A 26,266-nucleotide genomic window follows, 5' to 3' on the forward strand; every position below is an offset into this window, starting at 1 on the left:
ACTTTGGTTAACTTCTTATTTGCATGTTTTCGTTTAACTTTTATTTATGTAAATTGTTAATTTCTTGAACGTATTATTACAGAATCACTACATGTCAAATTTATAGCTGCTATAAAAAGAAAGTTAGGACTTTAAAATCCAAACGTTCACATTTCAAAAAGTTGAACCGGAGACAAACATTATAATGTGTCACTTATTATTCATGCAGTTAATATAGTTAATGATGAAGAAACGGGATGAGAAATATACCAGAATTGGTTTTAAAAAACACCATAATTGCTCTCAAAAAAATTTAAAACAGGTAAGTTACATTCAGTAAATAAATGATGATTAATTAATCAACATCTCCATATATTTGACTTCAGAACTGAAATTAAAGGTATGTAAACGACTACAATCTCTGAGGTTGGCTTTTAAATCCTGAGTCTAAGGCAATCGCCTTTACAGATCACTCAGAGATTTCAGCTCTATCCGCAAGAGATCGAACCTCAGCTTGACCAACACGTATATGTGAGAAAGCTTGCCAGTATCTTCCTGTAGGTCGGTGGTTCTTGTGGCTTCCTTAATTTTTCTTTTGTTTATTATAAAATGTAAATTATATTCACTTAATAATTTGACTTCCAGATACATTTATTCACTATGTCCCGGAATTCCAATGCAACCAAGGTTGGTCTTATTTTATTTCCTTCTTTGACCAAGCGTTACGAAGTTTTAAGGAATTTAAATTAAGTTAATGAGTTATTTCTTATTTTGCTAAGGTGTTTTTTTTACATATGTGTGCAATACAAACCACTTTTATGATCATTTTGCCAACATTCAGTTGATTATTCTTTTACTGTTTTATTTAAAAATAGAATCCCAGTCTCATTTGTTTACAGTTCAGCGCTGTTAGGCGTAAATTTGCTTTATAAGGCTTCAGAATTAATTCAAATATCTGTTTCTTGAGTCTCATATTTTATTTTCCAAAGTGATATTTTCCAAAGTGACATATATGTAATTGGATTTTTTGCGATTGTTTACTGCATATATGTAATTTGTTTGTAATTGTTTACCTACTTCTCCATTTCTAGCATTTCTATGTTATTGGTACGATCTGATTCACGGAAGAAAGGCCGACTTAATTTATTGACGATTGGTGTTATGTAATCTAGTACCTGATAAGGATATGTTTTGTTTCAAATACTGAATGGGAAAGAACTATCATACTGTACATATAGTTCTTTTTTAAATCATCAGATACCATAGTTTGTTTAAACCCTCTTTTATCAGTACCATTCATGCATCATTCGCTTTTTACATTACCAAGTATCTAGTGTGCATCCCTCAACACTGCATGCAGAAAGTACTACAGCATCCACTACTCTTCATCCAGCTACTGTTGCAACCACGATAGATACGACACCAGCTTTTCAACGTATTGGTAATATTCGTATATATTAAAATGTATGATATAATGGTCTTGCATATTACGGGCATATATATAAAATATATTACAAAAGATTATAAATGGTCATCACTTAAAATGAGTAATTCTGAGAATAATCCATAACTTAGACAAAAACCAGTATGTAGGAATGGGAATGAAGGAGAAACTCTAATGGAGGGCAAATGGTAGTATAAGTAGGATTTTAGAACTATTATGGGACTTTGTGGCAGTCTACCTGGGTGATTGTACAGCCTCATGGTTACCAATACTATAAACCCTAGTAGTATACAAAATAGCTGGTGAATATCCACCGAAAAAGTAACTAGGTGCCATACAGATATTGGTTCTATTTGAGACTCCAACAAACAGGGATTTAACAAAACAAACAAAAGCAAACATAATATTAATAGATTTAGTTGACTCGTCCCAATGATCCCAAAATAATGCGTCATTCAGTCAATGAGCACTTTAGTAATTCCGATGAATGATTTGAATAATTCCTCTCGAATTATTTTTTACCACAACTGCACACTTTGATCATAGATTACCAAAGACTGAAATGAAACAGGAATAAATTAACTTGCTTACAAAGCCTCTATTTATACATTTTTTGCGTAATCTTAAACGCAATATAATGTTATAGAATTCCTTAGGTAGGAGTAATTTTTAATTCGAAATGTCCATCAAATCGTAATTGTTTCTAGAATATTCTGTATTCAAAAAGGTATGTGAGCATATTATTTCAAACTTACAATCATTGATAAAATGTTAGCTATGTAAACATGTTGTTTACATATGACCATTAATACACATGTGTGTGTGTGTGACTGTGTGTGTGTGTGTGTGTGTGTGTGTGTGTGTGTGTGTGTGTGTGTGTAAATTCCACATTTAATCAGTATATATGTTTATACTTTATTAATTCAAGTGCTTCCGCATCACGATCATCATTATCATAGTATGCAGCAAATTTCTCTGGAGATTCGTAAACTTAGGATAGCTAAAATTTTACCTACTTCCACTCTCTTCGGCTACAATACAAGTTTTGCAAATGATATATCTTTGGGATTGTAAAAAGAAAGCCTAGTGTGTCCTTTTTAGTGAAAAAAAATCAAAATCTAGGAATGCAGCGATAAAGTAGTAATGTACAATCAGTGACCTTTTTAAAAGTGTTATGTTTTTTGTTTATTTGTTCTATGATACATCACACACAAATGTTTTTTTTTCTTTATCAATATTTGATTTGGCGAAATATGGGGTGTTGTTACTACATAACTGGATAACTTGTAATAGATCAATAGGTAATTATCAAAGTTTGAAACTTGATGAAGAAATAAAGGATGAACATATTGCTGATCTCCTGTTGATCTCTTACTGAGTTGAGAAAATTTGAAATTTGCTGTATATGAACCAGAATATGGACATATTCACTTTTACCATATTATATATAAAGATAGGTAAAATCATCGGGAAACACTGACTCATTGTGGAATCAAGTGACGCAGTAAAGTTAATCCTCCCGAAAAACCTACCGGAGACCAAAAAACCTCAAGGACATCCTAGTCAGGGCGACGCTAACGCCAATCACTAACCTAGACCACCCTAGTAAATCTGGCCCCTTTGGTGACAAATGGTGCAAAACCTGTCAACAGATAATAGAGACCAGTGCATTTTCTTGCACAGTAACTAGAGAAAAACTGAACATTCATGGTCCAAACAAAACGTGCAAAACAGAGCATGTAATTTATCTCATCACATGTAAGATCTGTAGCCTTCAATATGTCGGAGAAACTGAAAAGAAATACAAAATTATCAACCTTCATAGATCTGATTGGATGACAAAGAAGCTGTACAGAAGCCCAATCGCAGAACACTTTTCCCGTGGCCACACTTTCAGTGATATAACACTTATTGCAATTGCTCACAACCCCAACTGGAGTTCCGAAACAAGAAAAGAAAAGGAATCTTACTGGATACGCTGTCTTAGAACATTGAAACCAAGCGGTTTGAACCAAGAAGACTAAAAAAAGACAGCCATGCACAAATAAAAAATGTCTGCAGGCGACAAATTTTCTTTTAAATAATTATCTAAATTTGCTTATTAGTCGCCCCATAGCCTATAATACTACTATAACAACGAAATATCCGGAATATAATTTACATAAAATAACAGATGTTGTTATGGCCCATCGATTTCAATTTCAATATAAAATATTTTCCAGCATCCGCAACAAGTTGAAATAAATTAGCTGAAACATAATAAATTTAAAGGTTTCATTCCTGTATAAATAGTCATGTAAAGTTTCGCAAACACTACGGTTTTTCTGTTTTATTTGTTTGTCTTGTCTGTGTTTTTGAAAAAGACTCATTAAGAGTCGAAAGAGCTCAGGCTAATTAAATACTAGTTTTGCACTGTTCTCTGTCCGTTTATTGCATATATATATATATATATATATATATATATATATATATATATATATATATATATATATATATGTGTGTGTGTGTGTGTGTTTGTGTGTGTGTGTGTGTGTGTATGTCACCCGTATATTTAAGTAATATAATTTTAATATTTGGTAGATTTTGTCCGAGGGAAGAAATTGACTTTATATTTATAAAGGTGATTCCACACCTGTTGAATTTCAGTGAAATAATTCTTGTTTTATTTTACGTGTGCAATGTTTAAACCAAGTTTGGCAAAATGAACATTATACGAATTCTTGGAACGCCTTATGGGAATATTAAGTACGGATTATATAGGAGATACAAGGAATGAATGCAAATACTATTCACTAATCTAGTCTTGGGAAATGTATAGTTTGGATACAATTTTTGACGATATTCGAATCGTCTACATCTAATTATGCACTCAACTATTCAACACATAACTATGTAATTGAGGTTACAGTGTTTGAAATACTACTCTTTCGTTACAGCGATACCGACTTGCGACAAATATGGAACTATGAATGCCATTATTCACGGCACTGTCGTCTCGCACTCAGCTGCCAATGGTTGTGTCCAGGGTGACCACAGGGCTTCCGAAGCTCTTGTGTTATCATATTGTCACACAAATGAAGTCCATACTTGGATTAAAGGCCCCGCTGTGTGTACACAAGCATGTATTTTACAATACATTTCTGTTCTGTTTAGTTCTGTATTTTACACATAACGGAAAGACTTACTTGACTGTACACATGTACACATACATTTCTTGTATACGAGACTTAAGGCCCCTACCAATGTATAGATTGGAGACCCTTTGCTAGGTACACATTCCGCTTTGCGTACACTTTTCTTTTACACGGGGCAAGAGTCATCGTTTTATGTACACATAATTATTTGACACGTGGCTTGTAAGAACGAATACGGAAAATAACAAGATATTTTCTTCCTAAGGCGCTGCAATTTGTTGTCCATTCAAGTTTTCTAGTTACAGTTAGTACCTTTCTTCGCTTTTTCGCATCAAGGTATTATATAGCCAAAACTGGTGCAGTTTTCTGTGCAGACAAGGGTCATACACTACAAATAAATGTTTATTTATCTAAACTATTGGAAATGTTATCATGTCAGCGATTTAAGGTATGGCAAACGAGTATAAAGGTTGTATTGAAAGCATATATATATATATATATATATATATATATATATATATATATATATATATATATATATATATATATATATATATATATGATTCTTAACAGGTGATGGATAATTGTGCTCAAATCCCTCTTTACGCGCCAGTAGCGACCTTTTCACCGCATGGGTTATTCATTTCTAATGGAGGTCTGGCCGGTATATTTCTTGGCTGTTTAACAGACGGATTTAAGGTATGACTGTTTATACACATGCTGTATTTTCTTTTCACCTTCCTCTTTATCTGTCTGTCTCTCTGTCTGTCTCTCTGTCTGTCTGTCTGTCTCTCTCTCTCCATACGATTTAATAAACACACGACTTTAAATTTTCTGCATATGCATACATTCAATCGATTTAATTGAGAAATATATTTATAATTTCTGGCATTGAACAAACTGGTGATAGTCGTTATTCTGCAATAATATATCCTAGAATTAAACTTAATACACAAGTGCACAGCTTTTTAATACACTGCTTACATTCGTGGCACACCCGGACTTAAAGGTTGCTAGGCCAAAAGCGCCACGATGGCAGTGGGGCCCAGCCGGTGGAGTTACTGTAGTATTTGTCGATTGGAGCACATAGCCTCAAATGTGGGGGCCAAGCTTACGTTAAGGCCGGTCCTGCTTTGAGTAGCAGTTAAATGAATTTATCAGCGTTTTGTCTTCAAAATAGCTTCTTTGTTATATAAAAAGATCACAGTGATTGACACAAGCTTTTCAGTTCGCGGAGAAAATTCCTTTTAAGTGTACTATTGTTGAATTTCTAATGGTTTAAAATTATATATGTTTTCTAATACAAACACAATAGCCATCTGGCATTTGCTAGCAGAGCAAAAATTTGCAAAACGTGATATCTACCTTAGTTATTCTATGGATCAAGTGGCCATAGGAAGTTTTGTGTTGCGCGATTGTTGTTTCAACTTGCTTGATTTTCGCCGTGATTGGACGAGAGGCCAATACGTAATCAGCCGGAAAGGGAAGCAACACGTGAAGTCAATAATGTACAATACGGTCCTACATCCTTTGCCTAGGATTCGTTCCCAAAGCAGCAGGCCACATCAGACACGTTTATTTAGACGTGACACAACAAGTTGGTCCTGCTTATATATGTTGGCAAGTTGTTGACCACCATTGTTTCGCGGCTTAAAACATTAACCATTAGTCTTCCTCAAGGAGTAAGGCTGCTTTCAAAAGGGCTAATACTTGTGAAAGCAACATCAGTCACACCTAACAATGGTTTATCTCCCTTTGAAATGAATAAAGCCACACCACTGCAATGTAAATTTGTTGGCAACATTTGCCACCCATGTACACTCGAACACAGGGGCAAGGGGGGCACTTGCCGCCTCCCCCTCCCCATTTCACCTGGAAACATATCTTTGCCTATATCCCTAAAACTGTAAAATGTATATCATTTCATTTTTTTATTTTTTATCAGGGAATCCAGTTTATATAATAACACACACACACACACACACACACACACACACACGTAATTGCATAATTGGCAACCCTGCAAGTTAGTTACTGCCACTGTAACAAAAGCGTGAAAGAAATGTCCCCGATTGGCCTTTATTTGCCTTTGTTTGATGAGGAAAGTGTCAACTAAGTACAATTACACAAACTGTATGACCAAGGCAAGTAATGGGTGGTATTCATGTTATTATGCATGCTTATATATAACTTGATTAGAAATTTCTTCTCAACAAAGAACTCTGCATGATTGATCTAGTTGTTGCACTTTTTAGGTCTTAGACACGTTTATTGTCAGTGGGTGCATACGTGTACGTATTTTTGAAGCAAGAAGACGACATTGTCAGGGCCTCTGTGGCGACAATCGGGTTAGAAATCATTCATTAAAAATGGAAAATGAATAAGTTTTGTGGGATCGTACAAACTGCCAGGTTAGTTGGGGGTTGCAAATATTGATGTTTTAAGAGTTCTTTTATTGAAAACTTCATGTCAGGATATCAACCATTCAGAAGGATTAGCAATAACAAATGACTATATTATAATGGGTGTTCAATGGGACCCATCTCAATTTAGCACCAACTAGACATTTCAAAGACGTTTTTTACCGCTAATCTTATGTCGTTGAAACCGTTCGTTCAGGAACGAAAGCGATTACAAAAGTTTTAAGATGTGCGCCGAGACTGTAATTGTGGATTTCTGATCGACACGACTTTAATCTCGGTCCTGCTACGTCCATAATTAGTATTTAAACGAGTTATTAGAATGTGCGATGGTTTCCATTTTCATTTAGAAGCAACTAGACCCTTGGATGAATATGTGTTTAGCGTTTCTAGACCCAAATATGATATTCTATACCCAAACAGGAGTTTAAAATGGGAACTTCATTCGAGTCTCTAACGTGAATTTACGTGATCACTGTCTCTAGCGGGAATTTAAGTGATCAACGGTTATCAAGGGGACTTTAAGATATCTTTGGTACTCTGAAAACAAGCGGACATTTTACAAGGGAATGGCAATTTGGGCACAAAAAAATTTAGCATGAACTCGCCATTTTGAGGATTTATACAAACACGGAGAAATCCCATGTCAAAAACGTACATAGGTTTAATATAATTGTTCAGTTTGGCGGGATATGTATGTTAAATTGTGCGTCGTTTGGGCCTCTAATGGGCATTTAACATAAAGGCTATAATATTTGGCTTCAAATACAATACTTTAGACCCAAACGGGAATATAACATTGGACTGTGAAGGACGCTTGGTAGACACTGGGATTTTGACTTTATGCAGCCACATTGAGGATTTATAGAAACAGAGGAATCCTATGTTAAAAATATCCATAGGTTTAACATATATCTGTTTGACGGGAAATGCAATAATGGAATATTACACTGGACAACAAATTTTTACAAAAGTCATGTTACTGAAATAAAATTAGTCAATTCTTATCAATTTTTATGTGCTGAACACGAATATGACAGTCAAATTGCAAAATTGGCTCTAGTTTTTTTGTAATCTGCAAGAAATTAATGTTTACATAACGAAATGCATTCCAATAGTAAAAGGTCAACTGTAATAGCCTACCTATAAAAAATCAAGTCATTGACTACATCTTAGATTTCTTCGCCTGTCTCTTGTACAGCTGTTCGGGAGCATCTCTGAGGAGTGTCCAGCAGTAGTCAGCCAGCATTGTAGTGGACCATTTTCCCTGGTATCTTTGTTCCATTGTTGCGATATCTTGATGAAAACGTTCGCCGTGTTCATCACTAACAATACCACAGTTGCTAGGAAAGAAATCCAAATGGGAATGAAGGAAGTGAATCTTTAGAGACATATTGCAGCCAAGTTTCTTATACTTCATCAACATGTCTTCTACTAGTTCCTTATAGTTTTCTGCCCTAACATTTCCGAGGAAGTTTGTAGAAACTAGGCGAAAAGCATTCCATGCTTGTTTCGCGTCACCTTCCAGCAAGTTGTTGAACCGGTCATCTTTGAAAAGCTCTCGAATCTGAGGACCCACAAAAACTCCCTCTTTAATCTTTGCTTCGCTGAGTCGAGGGAATTTTTCATGCAGGTATCGGAATGCTGGCAAAGTCCGGTCAATGGCTTTCACGAAGTTCTTCATCAAACCTAGTTTGATGTGAAGGGGTGGTAGCAAGATTTTCTGAGCCTCAACCAGAGCTGGGTGTTGGATATTCTTCTCTCCAATGGCTACATTCTGCCTGTGAGTCCATTCCTTCCTCATGTAGTGCATTTCCCTTGCTCAGCTATCCCACTCGCATAAGAAACACATGTATTTTGTATATCCTTGCTGCAGTCCCATTAAAAGGGCAACTACCTTCAAATCACCACAGAGGTGCCAGCTGTACTTGTTATACTCAATGGAATTCAGTAGCTGCCTTAAGTTATCGTATGTCTCTTTCATGTGGACAGCATACGCTACTGGAATAGATGGAAGAATGTTTCCATTGTGCAAAAGCACAGCCTTGAGACTCAGTTTCGAAGAGTCCACAAATAGTCTCCATTTTTGTGGGTCATGAGTGATTTTTAAAGCATTCATGAGGCCCTCAATATCGGAACAGAATATCAGATTACTTTCCTTTCTGAAGAAAGGCTCCAATTGCTGGTGGCGCTTTCGATATGCAGTAATTGTGACATCTTCTTCTAGAAGATTCCATTGTTGGAGTCTTGATCCTAGCAATTCTGCCTTGTTCTTTGATAAGTCCAAATCACGAATCAGGTCATTTAGTTCTTCCTGTGTTATTCTGTGTGGGGTTGATGATGCACCACAGTGAAAATCTGGATCACTGCATGCTGATGGACCAGGAGAAGAACAGGTCGACTCACCTTTGTCTTCGTCAGATGAATCAAGAGAATATTCTGCTGGAGGTTCTGGAATAGGAAGTCCCTCACCATGTGGAACTGGTCTCAATGCAGACGGAATGTTTGGGTAGACTATTCTCGACTTCTTTCGCTTCGTTATTCCGCCGGAAAGAGGAGGAACCAAGCAGAAGTAACAGTCATTTAGGTGGTTGCTTGGCTCTCTCCACACCATTGGGACTGCAAACGGCATTGATGACCTTTTGCAATTCAACCACTGTGAAAGCTGTGTTGTACATGTAGCACAGCATATATGCGGAGCCCAAGGCTTGTCTTGGTCACCAACCTTGCATCCGAAGTAAAGATGATATGCCTTCTTCACTTGAGAATTGATACTTTTCTTCTGGTTGGCAAATGTCACTTCCCCACAAATATAGCAAAAATTGTCCGCGGTATTAACACACTTTCGAGGCATTACTGTTCTTTATTGCACGTAAATGGATAAAATAATAAGTTTTATGTAACAGTAGCTTGAACTGTCTCGCACAACGTCTAAAATATTTTAAATGCTGAACCTATCTGATTGGGCTTTATATAGTACACTGCTTACGTCAGCTTCAGCAGCCGCCTGGCATTAGTATAATAGGCCTACACATGTATAGTACACTGCTGACGTCAACTTACTTCAGCAGCCGCATGGCATTAGTATTGCATTGCATCAGAAAATGATGCAATCAACTGTGGATGATGTGAGCATGATGGTATTATGCAATGTTACATCATTATTCCGGATGTTGCTGCAGTCCTACTGGAGAAATTTACACAGTGAAACATAGAAAATGAGGTATATGAATATCTTCAAAACGAGAGCCAATACAAATTTTTCACGGTTATATTCGTGTTCGGCACACCAAAATACTACAGATTAGGGCCTTTTCAAGTCAGTAATGATTTCACTGTTGACCAGTGTTATGAGTCTATTTGTCATCACATTTAGTAGCTTACTGAGTTTTGGATAGTAGATGACTGGGTGATGGTAATTCCAAACGGCGTGTTGAATAGTAAATGTGGGTGTTTGGATGATAGATAATTAGGGTTGCATAGTAGATTTATAGTTCCTGAATAGTAGATAACTTATTTTTGGATAGTGGATCTAGCTTTCACATTACATTTCCCGTAAGACCCTACACAGGCCTACAAAGGTTAAAACTATGGACATTTTTATATTTCCTGATTGACCCTATGCATTGTTCAACATGATAGGGAGATGTTACATTCAGATTAACCCTGTAGAGGCCCACACATATTAAACCTATAAAATTATTTACATTACATTACCCGTTATACTTTAAAGGGGACTACGCATGTTAAACCTATTACGTAATGGTATTTCCCGTTTGACCCCATACCGGCATACACATGTTAAACATATGGACAAATTTTCAATTCCCGCTGAACTCTATACAGACCCATACATGTCAAGCCTATGGACTAGCGGCGTAATGTTGAATTTCCGTCAACACCATACATGTTTACAAATTGTTTGTTCTTTGGAGTCACGGTGTTATGTTAAATTCCTGTTAGACCCCATACAGGTCACACACGCTAATTCTATGGACTAACAACGCAGTGTTAAAATCCGGTTTAACATTATGCAGGTCAACAGGCAAATATGCTCCAAACTCTTTAAAAAGTTTGCATTTCGTTCATTTAAATAAAATAATTCGGGCTGGGGCTGTGGACTAAATCGTAACTGGAAAAAGTAATCAAATAGGACACACACACACACACACACACACACACACACACACACACACACACACACACACACATATTCTCGTTGGAGGCAATTTTTGAGGCTGAGTGTCACACTCCACTGTTTGCAATCCACTTTTATTGCATGAAGTCTATGTCTAGTTCAGCTATATTTGCCCAAATATTTTGGTCCATTGGCTACGTTTTTACACAATATATTTATACTTCCAAATATTTTCAACAAAAAAAAACAAAAAAGAAAACCCCCAAAAAATAAACAGATTACAGAAGGATGCTTTTCCATTTCTAAAATCAGTTTTTCATTAAGGTTATTTTCATTATTCATACCACATCTAATAAAGACTCCAAAAATAGAATTGTTCAGAAGAAAAAGAAAACGGCCTTATGTCGATGTGCAGACTCATAATTGCGACAAAATGCCACACTGCGTCCTCACAACAACTTAGTGGAATATTCTGAAGTCAGATAAAACTTGATAGTTTAAAATAAACAAAGCTGTGTTAGTGTCGCTAGAATTTTATTAATGGGTTTGAGAGGGCGGATTCCTCTGGAGCTGAATCCTTATGTCAGTATTTCTCATACGGGCTATGCATTTTATATAACAACATAGAAGCTCTTGATACTTGCCTCCTAAACTCAGTTCAAATACGTCTTGTCTATCCATTTCAGGCGCTTATTGTTGTATTTATAATCCTAGTTAAAAGTGATAGTGCCAAAGTTAGTCCAGAGAGACTACCACTGACTTCTCAAGCAAGGGACCATTTCAACATCTAAACAAAACCTAAACCTAACGCCATTGATCAAACAGCAAATTTGCCCATTTAGACAGGGTCGAAGAAAAAAATAACACTTTTAACTAATCCCAATAACAACGTAATTTGAATAAATTAACGTAAGTTAAGCATAATTACTCTGACAACGGTCCGAATGTCTATGTTACTTGATTATTATCCATCCATTTGAGACTATATAATGTAGTCAAACATTAATTAATGTTTGTAGCAAACTTATCGTACTGATCTGCATCATGCCACCGAATTATTCTTCGTTATATTACTCCAAAATGATGTATCGAAATTGCAATTCTTAGTAAAACGCTCCACATATTTCCATATTTCTGGATTATACTATTGTTGTTTATATTTTTTCCAATTTTGGTATAAAATTTCAACTCATACAACCAACACGTGACATTGAACCTGACCCCCTTCTTTTATGTTACAAGGTTTCCGCATATAACTTTACCAAATATTTAGTAAACGTAGAATGTGTGTGTGTGTGTGTGTGTGTGTGTGTGTGTGTGTGTGTGTGTGTGTGTGTGTATTTGGAGTAAACCGAAGACATTAATGAGATTACACACCAACGTACCGAGAAAACACCTCCTACCGAGGACGTCCTCGGTTGGTAAAATGGTCAAATCTTGCTTCTCCCAACTATTTTAGCCTAGAATAACGTAAAATCATGATTTGTAGGAAGGTCCCCGTTTACACGCTTGGTACTTGTTCGCGATTTTGGAGTGTATCTTTCCTCCTAAGTTGGTGATACACACGCCCGAAACCATGTTCTCGATTGCCTGGTGGAAAACTTGTAGAAAGATATCCACTATCAAATTACACGTTGCAAAAACTCCGGAACGACTTGACAACTCATCTGTGATTTTCGTACTTTTCGCATACAAGAAGGGTTTGTTCTGAAACATCAGCGCCAGAAACATTACAAAGGCAACGAACATATTACAAGTATACAATGTATACATTGCCGGTGAGAATTCTTCTTGCAGTAACACCTAAAATTCCAGACTTGTCGAATACATAATATACATAGTCCAGCCCCGAAGTCGAGCTTCCTACAACCCAGTCTGAAATACATCTATCCATGCCAAAAACAGATTTTCATGGGTCCAACAGCGACATCTCCGCCAGGCCCCAAGTCAACGACAGTAGCAACGACAGTTTCCTTTCCAGTGATAGTGACTTGAACTTTCACAATTTGAACTCCTTCTATATTAAAGACAATACGTGTATTATTTACTATTCATTTAATATACAATTCGTTTCATAAGGAGAATATTTCTGGACTGTGGTAATTCTCACGCAGGTATGTTTTTGCTATACCATATTTTGTATCTTGAATTACAAAACAATACAAGGTTAGTGCGTTAATTTCAAAATATTTCCAAACAAAATGATCTAATTTATGATGTATTTAATGTCTTATTTAGTAACAATAACACTTTCTATATACCTACTTCAGTAACATTCATCGCGCTAGATAAGGTTTCCACTACAGAGATTGAATGAACCTACCGACTTTAACTTGCATCCCAGACTATGCTTTTACATCAAACCTGTTCGTAATGAAATCTGAAACCACCGTTTACACGTTTCGTAGCCTACACATATAACAATGTCTTACCGTATTCGCATATCTTAGGGAGAATTGTAATTTCCTCCTAGCCGTCTCAAACATATTGATGCAGATGTTTGTTGTGTCAACCCAATAGGGTTCGATAATGTTATTGAGGGTTCTCTCTTACGTTTTTATACGAATCGTATGAATATATACCTTATGGTATTGTGTCACGGCGATAACGCCATAGAAACGGCTCTAATGCCTTCAAACCAGTCAGAAGAGGTGCTACCTTCCCTGGTTAGGCAACATCGATTGATGTTGTCGTGTTGTTCATTATATATGTATGCTAAAATGATAAATTAGTCAAAGTGTCGGAGCGATTACTCAAAACCGAGTTTTCCACGCTGCATAGCTCTCATAAGACATGAGTAGCTAATGGCTTACGTACGGCCAACCTCTAAGTCAAACTTGTTTGAAACGATAACGGCGATACATTCTCTTTGCTACGTCACAGGTAACTTCGGTAATACACGCCCATTTCAAAGTTGTACTTGACCACACCAACCAGTGTTACGATTATAATGATAGATTATAATGATATTTTCACTTTTGCTCTTATGTTAGATACGATTTCTATTTCATACATACGCAGTTCAAGGTTTGATTGCAAGTGAATAGACGTTATGGTTGTAAGGTAGGACATAACACAACACTAAAATTGTTACTTTCCTTATTCTTGGCTAATACCAAATTCTTACGACATTCTATTAGCAACCATTTTTACTTCATTGTTGCTGTTATTTCTTTGTTGATATTATCTATGCAATAGGAAGATGCACTCAATATCGGCTCACTAGTACTATCCATAAGAACGGGAATTCTTTTCACCACACTTGGCTGAAGCAAAATAATAACCGTAGTCACCCAAAAATATGTTATGCTGATAATACACAGAGTAAATTCTTTATTAAAAAAAATAACAAAAAAAAGAGTAAAGTAACATTTAAAAAAAATAAAAGAAAATTAAAGAAAACAAGAACTGCATGTTAATATTACTGTTATAATTATTTAATAAGCCTAGTCGAAGAAGTAGATTGCGTGTAATTCTACTGAGTATTTGTCAGTGCTTTTTTTCATTGTAATTTTTGTATTTTACTGAGTACCTTGCAGTGATTTTTCTCATTCTAATTTTAATATTTTACTGAATATTTTTAGTGGGTTATTTTTTTCTCTCATTGTGCCTTTGATATTTTACTGAATACTCGCATTGTTTTCTCATTGTATATTTTGTATTTTACTCGGTATTTGCAGTGTTTTCTCATGTATTTTTGAATTTACAATATGTCTCACAATGTTTTATTATTGTATGTTTTGATCTGTCACCTTTTACATTCTATTTATGAATGTAACTTTTTTTCTCTCGAGCCTCGAGGACTCGGCTCAAATGAACCGGAGGGTATTATTAGGACAGAATTTTTTAGTACAAGTAACAAGATTGAAATTTTCTCTTAATTGTATTAAAAGTAAGTTGATAAATTATATTGAAAGAAAATTTCTATTAAAATATATTGAGATTGAATCCATTTATTTCGGTATTACAATTATATACTACTTAATACAGATTGCGCCCTTATGATCAAGTACGAACCGTCTTATACAAAACATTACTTGTATCTCAGACTCAGCACAAAAAGAGTACATTCATTAGGTTACGAAAATAGTGAACTAGACAGATTCCAAAGATTCCTATAGAGGGAAAATGTGCTGATCTTGCAGAAGTACCTACGTAATAATGTACATAGACCTAGACAATAATCTGTAAGAGACTACGAAGCCTCACTTTGAGATTCTGGCCAACGCAAGAGCTAGGAGCACGCCATATTTGGCGTTGTCTTAAGAAACGGGTATAAAATGCCCCAGCCACGGGCTGACATCAGTTTTTCATTATCACGCTCTTAAGACCTGCGACTAAACGTGCAAGCAACCATACACTGTTGAATGCATTAAATGTTCTTTTAAATGTATTTACTTGTTTCCGTTGGTGAATGGATGACTTTGCTGAACATATCATGAATTATTGCATCGCTATTTCTGTTGTAAACGAAGTCTTATTAAAACAACACACAACATATAAATATAAGACGTCAATCTACATTGCTTTCCCAAATTTAAAGAGGTTTTTAACAATAGCCAAAACGCTCAGGATGTTCTACAGGACGAACTTGTATTTATAACTTAACAGAACATTTACTTAGAGCTGCATTAGACTGTAATATTCTTACTCATTTAGTCTTTTTTCAGTATGTTTAATCCAGAAGGCGACGCGGGAAAGAAAAAAAAACTGTTTAAAACTTCCAATCAGCGATACAAAACACCTTTACGTGGTACACTGAATTAGCAAATGTATAAACTAAATGATTCTGAAGGTGAACCAAGAGAGTATTGTACCATTAACGTATATTCTTGTTCATTCATGGCTCAAAAAAAAAAACAACAAAAAAAAACAAAACAAAACAAAAAAAAAACACAGAGCAAACTGTTTGTAAAAAGGTATTATACAAGTATCCCCATCCACTAAATTTATGCATACATCTACTCTCATAGAACTTTGTTCTTCGCCTCTGCAATTACTGAACTTTAAAGCATTTTAAGAGGTTTCGATTCAGTTAACATAGATAAGTTGTTGTTGTTGTTGTTGTTGTCGATGTTTTAGTCTATCATTATTCTTTGTCTTGAGGTTGAGATAAAACATTATACAGATTACAACAGAAATAATGTTGTATGGATCACCGATTTATTCAACCAAAGTTACTTGAAAACTAAAAAGTCTCCGTGAAATACACAATATGGCTAACACAAACATTCGTTCTTATTTTCAACTTTATATCTGCACATGCCCGAGAGAGAGAGAGAGAGAGAGAGAGAGAGAAGATTCGTACGCGTATTATGCAACAAAGATATTATTTTATTTTGTCAAAAAGCGAATAGTCATTGCCAATAAGGCAAGTTTCCTGCCATAAATGATCTAATCCAGCCAAATAGTATTGCTATAATCCAGGGGTATTTGCTTGACCGAGCAGTATCAATCCCTGGCACGATTCCACTAGAAGTCATAAGTTTACCCCAAATTTCCAAAGACTTCTCTACAACTTCGGTTATAAATTAGAAAGCCCGACGTGTTCATTATATACATAAATTTTTCGCTAATCAATGCAAGAACACAGATCTCAAAATTTGCCAAATATATATCAACCGCACATCTGCATGGTTTCTCTTCATCAACTTTCCGTATCGTCAGCAGTTCACGCCGTAGAAACTATACAACTATCCTCTAACACAGGGAACTATTTTTTCTGCGCCACCTTAGGCCAGTCAATTCACGGTTTCAAGGCACATTTCGCCAGTACAACTGCGTCACATTTGCCACCATGGCGACATAAACGGTATCTGCCGAGTCCCTTCTTGTTTATTCTTGTGTGTAATTTACCGGTCTCCTGCCGTAAATAATGCCACTGCAGTCACACAACCAATGTACACCATTAGGTTTTAATAGGGACTATATTACGACAGGGACAACCATGCGGTTTTGACCTGAATTCACTAAAAGTCAACCATGGCATCATGGAAACTCACAAACACTTCACTCCTTGACATTTCCTCCAACTCAATGGCTAGCAATTTAGGCTAAGGAATGTGTCCATTGCATCCAGTTCCAATAATCAAACAAGTAATCACACAAATCTAAGAATTCCTTAAAACGGGGCGCTACAACCAAATGCGCAAACTCCAAATTTATTACGAGATGATCCCCAAAGCGATGGATTAGTCCGAAGCGTGTTATGTCGTACCAAAGTCTAATTGCGGGACAATCAGTAAATTAGTAAATTCATCAGTCCGTCAATAACAGCAAGATATATATTCAAAAAATAATGTAATTGCCCTAAAGATCAGTTGTAGTCGAAACCCTTAGAGAGGTTACAGTTACTTAATAATAATATGTGATTTTGATTTGATTTTAACGTAGCTTTAACGATCTTTCAGTCATATCGCTACGTTGTCTGCAGTGTGGCAGTTTATAGTGATGTCTATCATTGGGGCATTACGCCACGTACATGTAGCCTGATGTCACACGCAGTCACATTATTTTTACACCAGGCCGACTAAGTCATAACACTAACCTCCTAATGCTGAGCGACTAGCGAGGCAGCTGTTAGTACCATTGTCATGTCTTTGTTATGGCTCTGCCTGGGATCTAACCCGCAACCTCCCGCATCCGAGGCGGACGCTCAAACCACTAAGCCACCTGAGCGGTCGTACTGATTGTTAAGACTGGATTAGACGTGCAAATATGTCCTTGTTGATCATAATGTACGAATGTCCACGGTCTCCGTGATTTTGTCCAATAGTGTGCGTCCTTAGTTTGTATGGATTATACAGAAAATTTGTATATACGTGTGCGTCCTCGCTTGCATTGCTAAATTGTATATTCCTTAGAACTGATATTACAGTTCCCTTCTTGATACATCACCATTTCTTATTAATGTACTGCCTCAAACAGTATTTGATTTTGCTCTAACATCGCCAGAACAAACGTCCTCGGTACGCGCGGTTCCATACGCAAGTCCTCTATATCCACCAAATACAAGAATGTGTGTGTGTGTGAATTGGCTTTTTAACGTAGGTTTAACAATTTTCCAACCATATCACTACGATGTCTGAAGTGTGGCAGTTTATAGTCTAGCCCTTGAGCATCATGCCGCAGATATGTAGCATGATGTCCCACCCAGTAACATTATCTTAACACCAGGCCGACCAGTCCTAACACCATCCTCTTAATGCTGAGCGCCTAGCAAGGCAGCTGTTATTACTTTTTTTCTAAGTCTTTGGTATGACTCGGCCGGGGATCGAAACTGCGATCTACCGCATCCAAGGTGGACGCTCTAATCACTAGGCCACCGGAGCGGCCTCCATTTAGCAAAGAAAACGTAAAACCTCTGGTAGAACAGTTTTTTGGGCAGGGGAATGCCAATGTCCTGAACTCAGATCCAAGTAAACATGTTTACATTAAAGTTATACTGATCTTAAAATATAATCTAAACTCAAAGACAAGAATTAGCTTAGTACTATCGTGTTTACAAAGAAAAGACTTTAGTCAGGTATGCCCAACTGATTCCCTCAATTATGGACAAATATAAATCAAAACACAAATGAAATATACATAACAATTAAGTAATATCATATGACGTAGGTGTTTTATTTGTGTTAAGAAATTAGTATTCTCTGCAAAATATCAGAATATGCTAATTATTATGTAATAAGCGACGTAAGCTAGCCTTCTCTGAGAAGTTGGTGTCAGACATATTAAATAAACTTTGCCTCTGGAACTATTATACCTATTTATAAATAAGAAAGTAATTGCTGAAAACGAGTTCAGAAACGTACATCATATAGTTTAATTCCATGCGGCACATGCAGCAAAGTGCTTCATAATTAGATTTAAATCCTCCTCTTCATCAAACAGGTTCCGTGATTGTAAAGATTTGTCTGACGATGAAGTGAAAAAGTTTAACTAGCCTTAACGGCATTGCTTTTGAACAGAGCGATCCAAGAAGGTGCACATGCTGAGTATATACATTTTTACACCACTTTAGACCTAATAACAGTGGCGAAATGGAAAATGTTAGAGGACTGAATATTTAAAGTTCCACGAGGATGGATATGAATCGCTCGAAGGAACCTCAAACAAATAGTTGTTTGAAGGGGTCAAGAAAAAAAGTGGATAAGAAGTTTTGTATACGCAGAGATTCCCAGAAGCCATCAAAATACAATTTTATTATATACGCTGTTATTGTTTTGATACGTGTCCTGCAAAACTAGTGGATATGTAGATTTGCTTTCAATTTGACATATTCAACAATTAATATAAACCTGATGAACCATGTTACATCCAAACTGTCACAATAATTTGATATATAAAGACAAGAACATGTTGACGAAATCATAATTCAACATTTAGCTTCAAATGACTAGACCGATGGAAGTTGTCATTTTGTTGGAGCAAAATATTTGTCAGGATTTGAATCATTACAGACAACCAGACATGAAAAGGGACACAATTTTTTCTAACAAATGCTTTAGTTTTGTAAAACACCAGCAAACATTGTTAGACTCACAATATATATTGCAATGTAGATACTTTGATATAATGAACGAAGATGATTTAATTGTAAAATTCAAAAGGTATAAAAATAGTTATAACTTAAAATTGTCATATAAAGTGATTTTGCAAGCGTAACTGTATGACAACAGAAACTTGTTAGTCATGCCGAAGGAATTTGTAACGAAGATACAATTACGCAAAACTCGTGTATGTATAGCACAGACACTGCGAAGAAAGTGCGTACCTGTGACGCAAAGTGAGAATTGAGTGTACGGCAGCTGGAACATAATTACAATATCATGGACGAAATGAAAACAACTGAACACATTTCTGTTAGTTTGTTTTCCCCGTAAATCAGTCATAAAGAGATGCAGGCCAATAGTTTACAGAGAAACATGGTGTGATGAAAATTAAGATGAATAATCTCTTAACTCAACAAACGTATGTTCTATCTACGGAAGAGGAATATGCAAAGAACATAGTGGCCTATATCATCATTATTTAACAGGTATATATTATAGCTTCATCACATAACGAATGGCATTTGATTTTTAAATATTCAACACACATACCATTATCCATTCATACCAATCTCTGTTTTGGCAATCATCTGTTTATTAAGATTTTGGTAACAATCATCAAAATCAAGAAGAAAAGGCCAAATCAAACAAGGACGAAAATATGTATTATTTTGTAAGGATCTTGCAGTAACACAACTGTGAAGGACATTTTACTTAGAGGCATTTCCAATCATGAATCCTACTCGAACGAATACGAAGTAATAAAAGCACTGGTGAGCATGAGTTATTCGTCATGTACCTCAATGCTTACAACTTTAATAAAGGACCCATAAGTCAATACATGCCAGAAGAAACTTTGGATGGGGCCTTGATAAACAAATTCAAAAGACGGGTGTAAATATATTCAGCCTTTCAGGCGACTATGATACTGGATGCATCTTAGGAGTAGATTTAGAGATTCCATTACACTAACTACAGTTCCATATCTTACCCACAGGTTACACAGTCCTTAATAGCTGCTGTAAATGAGATTGATTTATCAGAGTTACGGAATAGGTTGATACATTATAAAAAAGGAAAATACCTAGTGCACGACAGCCGTTAAATACATTCAACAAGAAAGATAAATATCGATTTCAATGTGTAAAGCTAACAGTTTACTTGGAATTAGGGCTAGAACCGAACCATATACATATAGATTTTATTTCTGATTTTTATTTTCTGTCGTTTTCTATCAATAACAGTGAATACTTTAACCTGAGTACAAGTCTAAGGAAAGAAGTTAACGTTAATACTTTTGACAAAGACGTTTACAAATTGATGAAAAACACTATATCGGGAAAAAATAACAGTTACAAAATGTGCAGATAAAGATAAATTTTAGACCCGCAAAATGTTTGAACATTAACAAAAAGAAAAAGTAATGATGATTATCTGCTTATGTTGAATTTACAGTATTAGTTGTATGAAAATGATCGAGAAACAAGTTAGCAGAATGAGACTGCGAATGGCTGATACTGATTTTTTGAGAATACATTTCCAGAAAGAACATTTTACACTGATGTGACGGTCGCAAGTGACGACCAGAAGGACCAAATATTAAGTTTGCCACAAAATGAATCATAATTTTGTGTTTTGCTTGTTGTTTTTTTTTTAATTAGTCCAAAGACGTAAAAAGTTTGCAGAGATGAGAATTATACCTCATTTATTCCCGCTTAAAACTGTTAATTTGACTAGCAAAACTTGGAACTATTATTTGAGGTTTAATTTAGTTTAATTTAGTATTTGGCATCCATCGCTGTGTATCTACTGCAAAGAAAAAGTAAAATAACAGAAACAAATATGAATACCTGAATGAAAGCATCCAAAAAACATTAATTCCACAAAATAAATTCAAAAATATTTTGCCGGACAAATACATTACGCCGTGAACAGACCGGCCTCTCTCTCTCTCTCTCTCTCTCTCTCTCTCTCCATTGTAATCCAACGTTCTCATTACGGCGATTCTTATAATCCACACGCTTGTGTAACTTGTCAGAGACAGAGATATCGAGAATGTTTTGTACTCAGAATCACTTTGAAACTACTGCGAAATCTTGGGTGACATTGTCATTAACTGAATATTTGACAAATCAATCTTATATGTGTTATAATAATCAATTTCAATTGTGAAACAATTCGTGAAATAAACCAAATCTTGGATATCAATCTTTGAATGGTTATCTAATATCAGCTTTAATATCACATGGCTTCATATGGAATCAGTGAGTGAAACAATATTAGCTTGACCGGAAGCATACTCTTTACGGCAAAGTACACTATTGCAAACGAAAGTACATTTTGTATCGATTGTCTCTTGCCATCATTCGCATGACTGGTTGCACAGTTACATGATTCTATTAATGAAGTGCTCATTTCTTTATAGACCTATCAGGCAACGTTAAACATTTATGCATTCTTCTTTCATGTTCTTTTCATGTTTACCTTCAGATGGCGACCCAGTTGTGTTGTGGAAATTCCACCGTGCTGAACATCGTGACTGGAGGTCTTTTCACACATGACCCTTCTGTCTACTCTGTAGTGTTATTCTAAAGTGTAGTAATGTTTGTTCTTGCTAACCACCCTTTTTGAATTCAATATCTATAAACGTTTCAAAGGAAATAAATGGACAAATGTTCGTCACAGAGATATTCTTTTTAATGAAGGAAGTAGTCTGATATTCCTGAGGCTGGTCATGCGCCGTCTTGAGCGATATGAAGTTACTGAAACAGAGCCTACATGTGCAGTCTGATCTTCCAAAAACTCATCTTGAGCCGAGTTTAGTTAGTTGTGCTATTTAAATGAATATTCATTATGCATAACGCGTACATTAAAAGTACCAATGTTTTACTAATCACTTCTTAAATGCTGTATGCTTGTGGTAAATAAGCATTTCTGCGGAACTCGCTATGAAGTTATAATTATATTATTTACGTCGCCATGATGAGGCCGCGTGTTACTGTTACCTGTTACTAAAGTGTTTCGTAACGCTATGACCTTTGGTAAATATTACACATACTGTAATGCAATTGCAAATTTTGTCCCTTATGTAGTATTGAACAAAAAAAAAAAAAAAATAAGAAAATAAATAAATCTTTATATAATGTCAGATATGGAATTAACATTATCAACATTATCAAGAAAGAAAAAGGTAAAATATCAATATGAAACAAAATTGCAAATTGTTAGCGATTTGCGATATTAAATAAATTAATTATGCATAATTGCAGTATAAAATTCCAATACGAATGTGATATAGATTATTACTTCGTTCAGCAGTATACAATTTACTCTGTGTATTTTACATCAGAAATCTAATATGTTTTTATCGATGCAAATACTGAATCGATAAATATACGTTCCGTGTCCGTTGATGGCCTTGTGAATGATGGATTCCGTTTTCGTTCAACTAATTATTATTTTAGGACACATATATAATTTACTTGTCCAATAAAATGTACACTTATGATTTAATGGCTTAGACATAAAGTAACTAATACTCTCCATTTTCCAGCGATCACCCTAAATTTAATAAACTGTCAATATGTTTTAAGTATCCCGTAAGTGTTTCGGACAAAAATGCATGATACTGATAAATGTTTTAACTTTAACGAAGTTTGAGAGCGTTGTATGTTCTTCCAGCTTACACAAACGCGTTCTCGACGGCATCGATGTAGGCGAAAATGTAGTCTTGTATAGTGAAACAAAATCTTGACCTGTAATCTTGAAAATGTTCGAGTCGAGCACGAATCTCACACTGAAGCTAAGGGTTTAAAAACATTAGTTTTCTTAAACGCGGAGAACACAAATTTGCTAAAAGACATGATGACCTTATCTGAATTGCTCGAACAGACCTTGAGTCTAGACTTAAATTAAACATTGAAATCCAGCTATCATATTTGTGAATGTCAAATCCGACTTAGAAATTAACTAAGCAGCTTAAGACTTATATTGATTAAATTTTACCAAGGTCTTGAATTATCAAAAATCTCTGCGCACAAAGCTCAAGCTCAAAAGGAAAAGTTTTACTTACGTATATACTTAGAGCATATCAACGCCGTTGAAATTCCGATCAGTAGCAGAGGACCAATAGGTAGGATGTATTGAATGTTTTATTGCTCTAATTTAATGAGATTTAAGTTATACAATATTTCCTTTGGGGAACTAGGACTCAGTATCATGAAAAGAGTTTTGGAGAATTTGGAGCCATTTCTTTTAATTCAGATCTTCTCCATTTCTTGCTGCTGAAAGTTTCTCAATTATAGACATCTTGATAATCTGACGTTTTACATTTACACAGTTGCGGTCAGTTTCAATAATATAATTTTTCACTCTTCCTTGGAAAGTTAAGTCCAATATATTTTGAAATGCATTGCATTGCAATTGTCCAAAGTGAAAACTTTGGTTTCTGTTTTGCTAGAACTTCACATAATCTTATTTATTTCTTCCCAATTCCATTAACGTAAAGATTATTTTATTTCTTTACGAACGCACCTAGCAACAAATTAGACAAATGTAATCATTGTGAAGTGTTGGTTCTTAGCCAGTGTGTCCGATGTTTTGCATGGTTATAGTAATGGTGTTTTTGGCTTTAGCTGTGAGTCCCTTGTTTTAACGATAAAATTACTGTTTGTAACATGGATTATTCTTATCAATTTTTAGATCTTGTATATTGTCTTGATTCCTAAGTATTAAACATGTGTGTTGTGGATTTACAAAAACTTCACATTTTTATATACGCCTGAAGTCTAAACTGGACAAAATATGAATGTAGCAACGGCAATAATGTGTAACGTTTTAACTGATATTTGAGGCATTGAAAGATTCCATCCCATACATCCCATAACCTCCATACCTCATGACCTATCCGAAGAACACTTTTTTATTACTTGGGTACAACAGGCCACATCATCAATATGATAGAATACGTCATTGCAAAAAACGAAAATGAAAAATTATTAGCTTAGAAACTAAACAGAAAGTGTAAAGAATGAAGTAATAATATTGTGAAAATGTAATTTAAAAGTTTCAAGATAAACTCCTACCCAAAACTCGCTTTATGTTTCCATAATTATGTATTCTTATGTCACTTGTTTAGGCTCGAATAAACAGTAACACAAGAAAGAGTGAAAACAAAAAGCTTTGAAAAATACAATAATTTATTTCCCTGGAAAAATTCTGTAAAAGTAAAAAAAAATATGAACTTACGGTTTTATAGAATCAAATCCAAAATAATCAGAGAATTATCCAAGAATAAAAATTTTGAAGTCCTAATAACAAAATGTTCAACTGATTTCACGCTCGAATCCCAACGAAGAATCCAAGATGGAAGACGATGACGTATGCTGCAATATGTCGTGTTGAAGTCTACAGTTCCTTGTAGAAACAAGAATTATCACTCCGGTTTCTAAGAGCTGAATAGATTTTTATATAAAAAAACTGTCCTTGTTCCACAATATTACATGAGCACATTTTTCCCCAGGAAAATAACAAAATTAATCCTTTTGAATCCAAATAATTTGAAATAACTCCAAACCAAGTAATTTGAAATAACTCCAAACAGCACAACATACAACGAACATTTTAACGGCCCAACTTCTACTGATTAATTCTCCACAACATGGGTTATATGGGCTTTCTAAAACATAAACAAGGGTCACGTGATCATCTTCTAGAAATTTATAGAAGCAAGTACTTGTTACAGCTCACGTTTACCCAACGTGAGCCTGACGAAAACCAATCATTTCTACTCTAAGAAATAAAAAATAAAAAAATGTGTTTATATCTTAAAGACAATGTCCCGTCATGATCTTGGAAACAACAAATCATTTTAAAATAAAATAGAACTTGTTTACGAAGGTTGCTACAAATTCTGAAACAAAGGCAGCATGTCTATCAACACCTGGTGTTTATAAACAAACCGTCAAGGTCAAACTATTTTCTAAAAAGAGTATCATCTCTAGTGAATAAATTTACATTACAATATTATGTAACGAAAAATGAATTTTTGTTAAACTGACAAACAATTAAATTGAAATAAATATATATTAAATCAGATATAATTAAATCAAATATTCATAACAGTATAAGTATACTATAATAATAATATAGGCACTGAAGGCACACTTAGTGCGCATTGCCAAAACCTTTGACATATATAATATTTCAAGTGATATATCATTTCATATAATATTAATGAGGCCGATTACGATAATTTGCTTACTGAATCGAGCCTTTGATGAGGAAAGTGAAGCAAAACATTATAACAATTTTCATATTTATCAAATGAAATTAAACGAATTTTGGATTATGTTTATTACATGATCGAAATGTATATTAATTTGCGGTGCAACTAATAGCTTCATGGAAAAATGTAAGTGTACTTAATGTAATAGAGCATACCTTAGTACAACAGCTAGGGCATACTACTGCGCGTGTAATATAAACCCCAATAGAAGAAAAATAGAAAATTTAAGCTTTAAAGATGTGTATTTTCCAGTCAGATCTCCAAGCAAACATTCTAATCAGATAACTGTTTTATTTAGGTGTGTTTCTTATCAGTT

The 26,266-nt window shown here is 35.1% G+C and overlaps 1 protein-coding gene across 2 annotated transcripts in view; it reads left to right on the top strand.

The window, feature by feature from the left end:
* The window catches only part of LOC149775835 (uncharacterized), a 56,848-nt gene extending 32,545 nt beyond the window's left edge, over positions 1-24,303 (top strand). The window contains exons 10-14 of one of the 2 annotated variants that reach the window (XM_089943139.1): positions 625-666; positions 1,307-1,420; positions 4,360-4,529; positions 5,131-5,256; positions 22,155-24,303. In XM_089943139.1, the coding sequence (XP_089799265.1) occupies positions 625-666; positions 1,307-1,420; positions 4,360-4,529; positions 5,131-5,256; positions 22,155-22,256 (554 nt within the window). In that variant the 3' untranslated portion in view covers positions 22,257-24,303. The remainder of the gene's footprint in view (positions 1-624; positions 667-1,306; positions 1,421-4,359; positions 4,530-5,130; positions 5,257-22,154) is intronic. The other variant, XM_089943140.1, reaches the window with a different exon arrangement.
* Positions 24,304-26,266: the final 1,963 nt, after the last annotated feature.

Source organism: Sinohyriopsis cumingii, chromosome 19, assembly GCF_028554795.1.
Source record: "Sinohyriopsis cumingii isolate HCF-2022 chromosome 19, ASM2855479v2, whole genome shotgun sequence".
NCBI lineage: Eukaryota > Metazoa > Mollusca > Bivalvia > Unionida > Unionidae > Sinohyriopsis > Sinohyriopsis cumingii.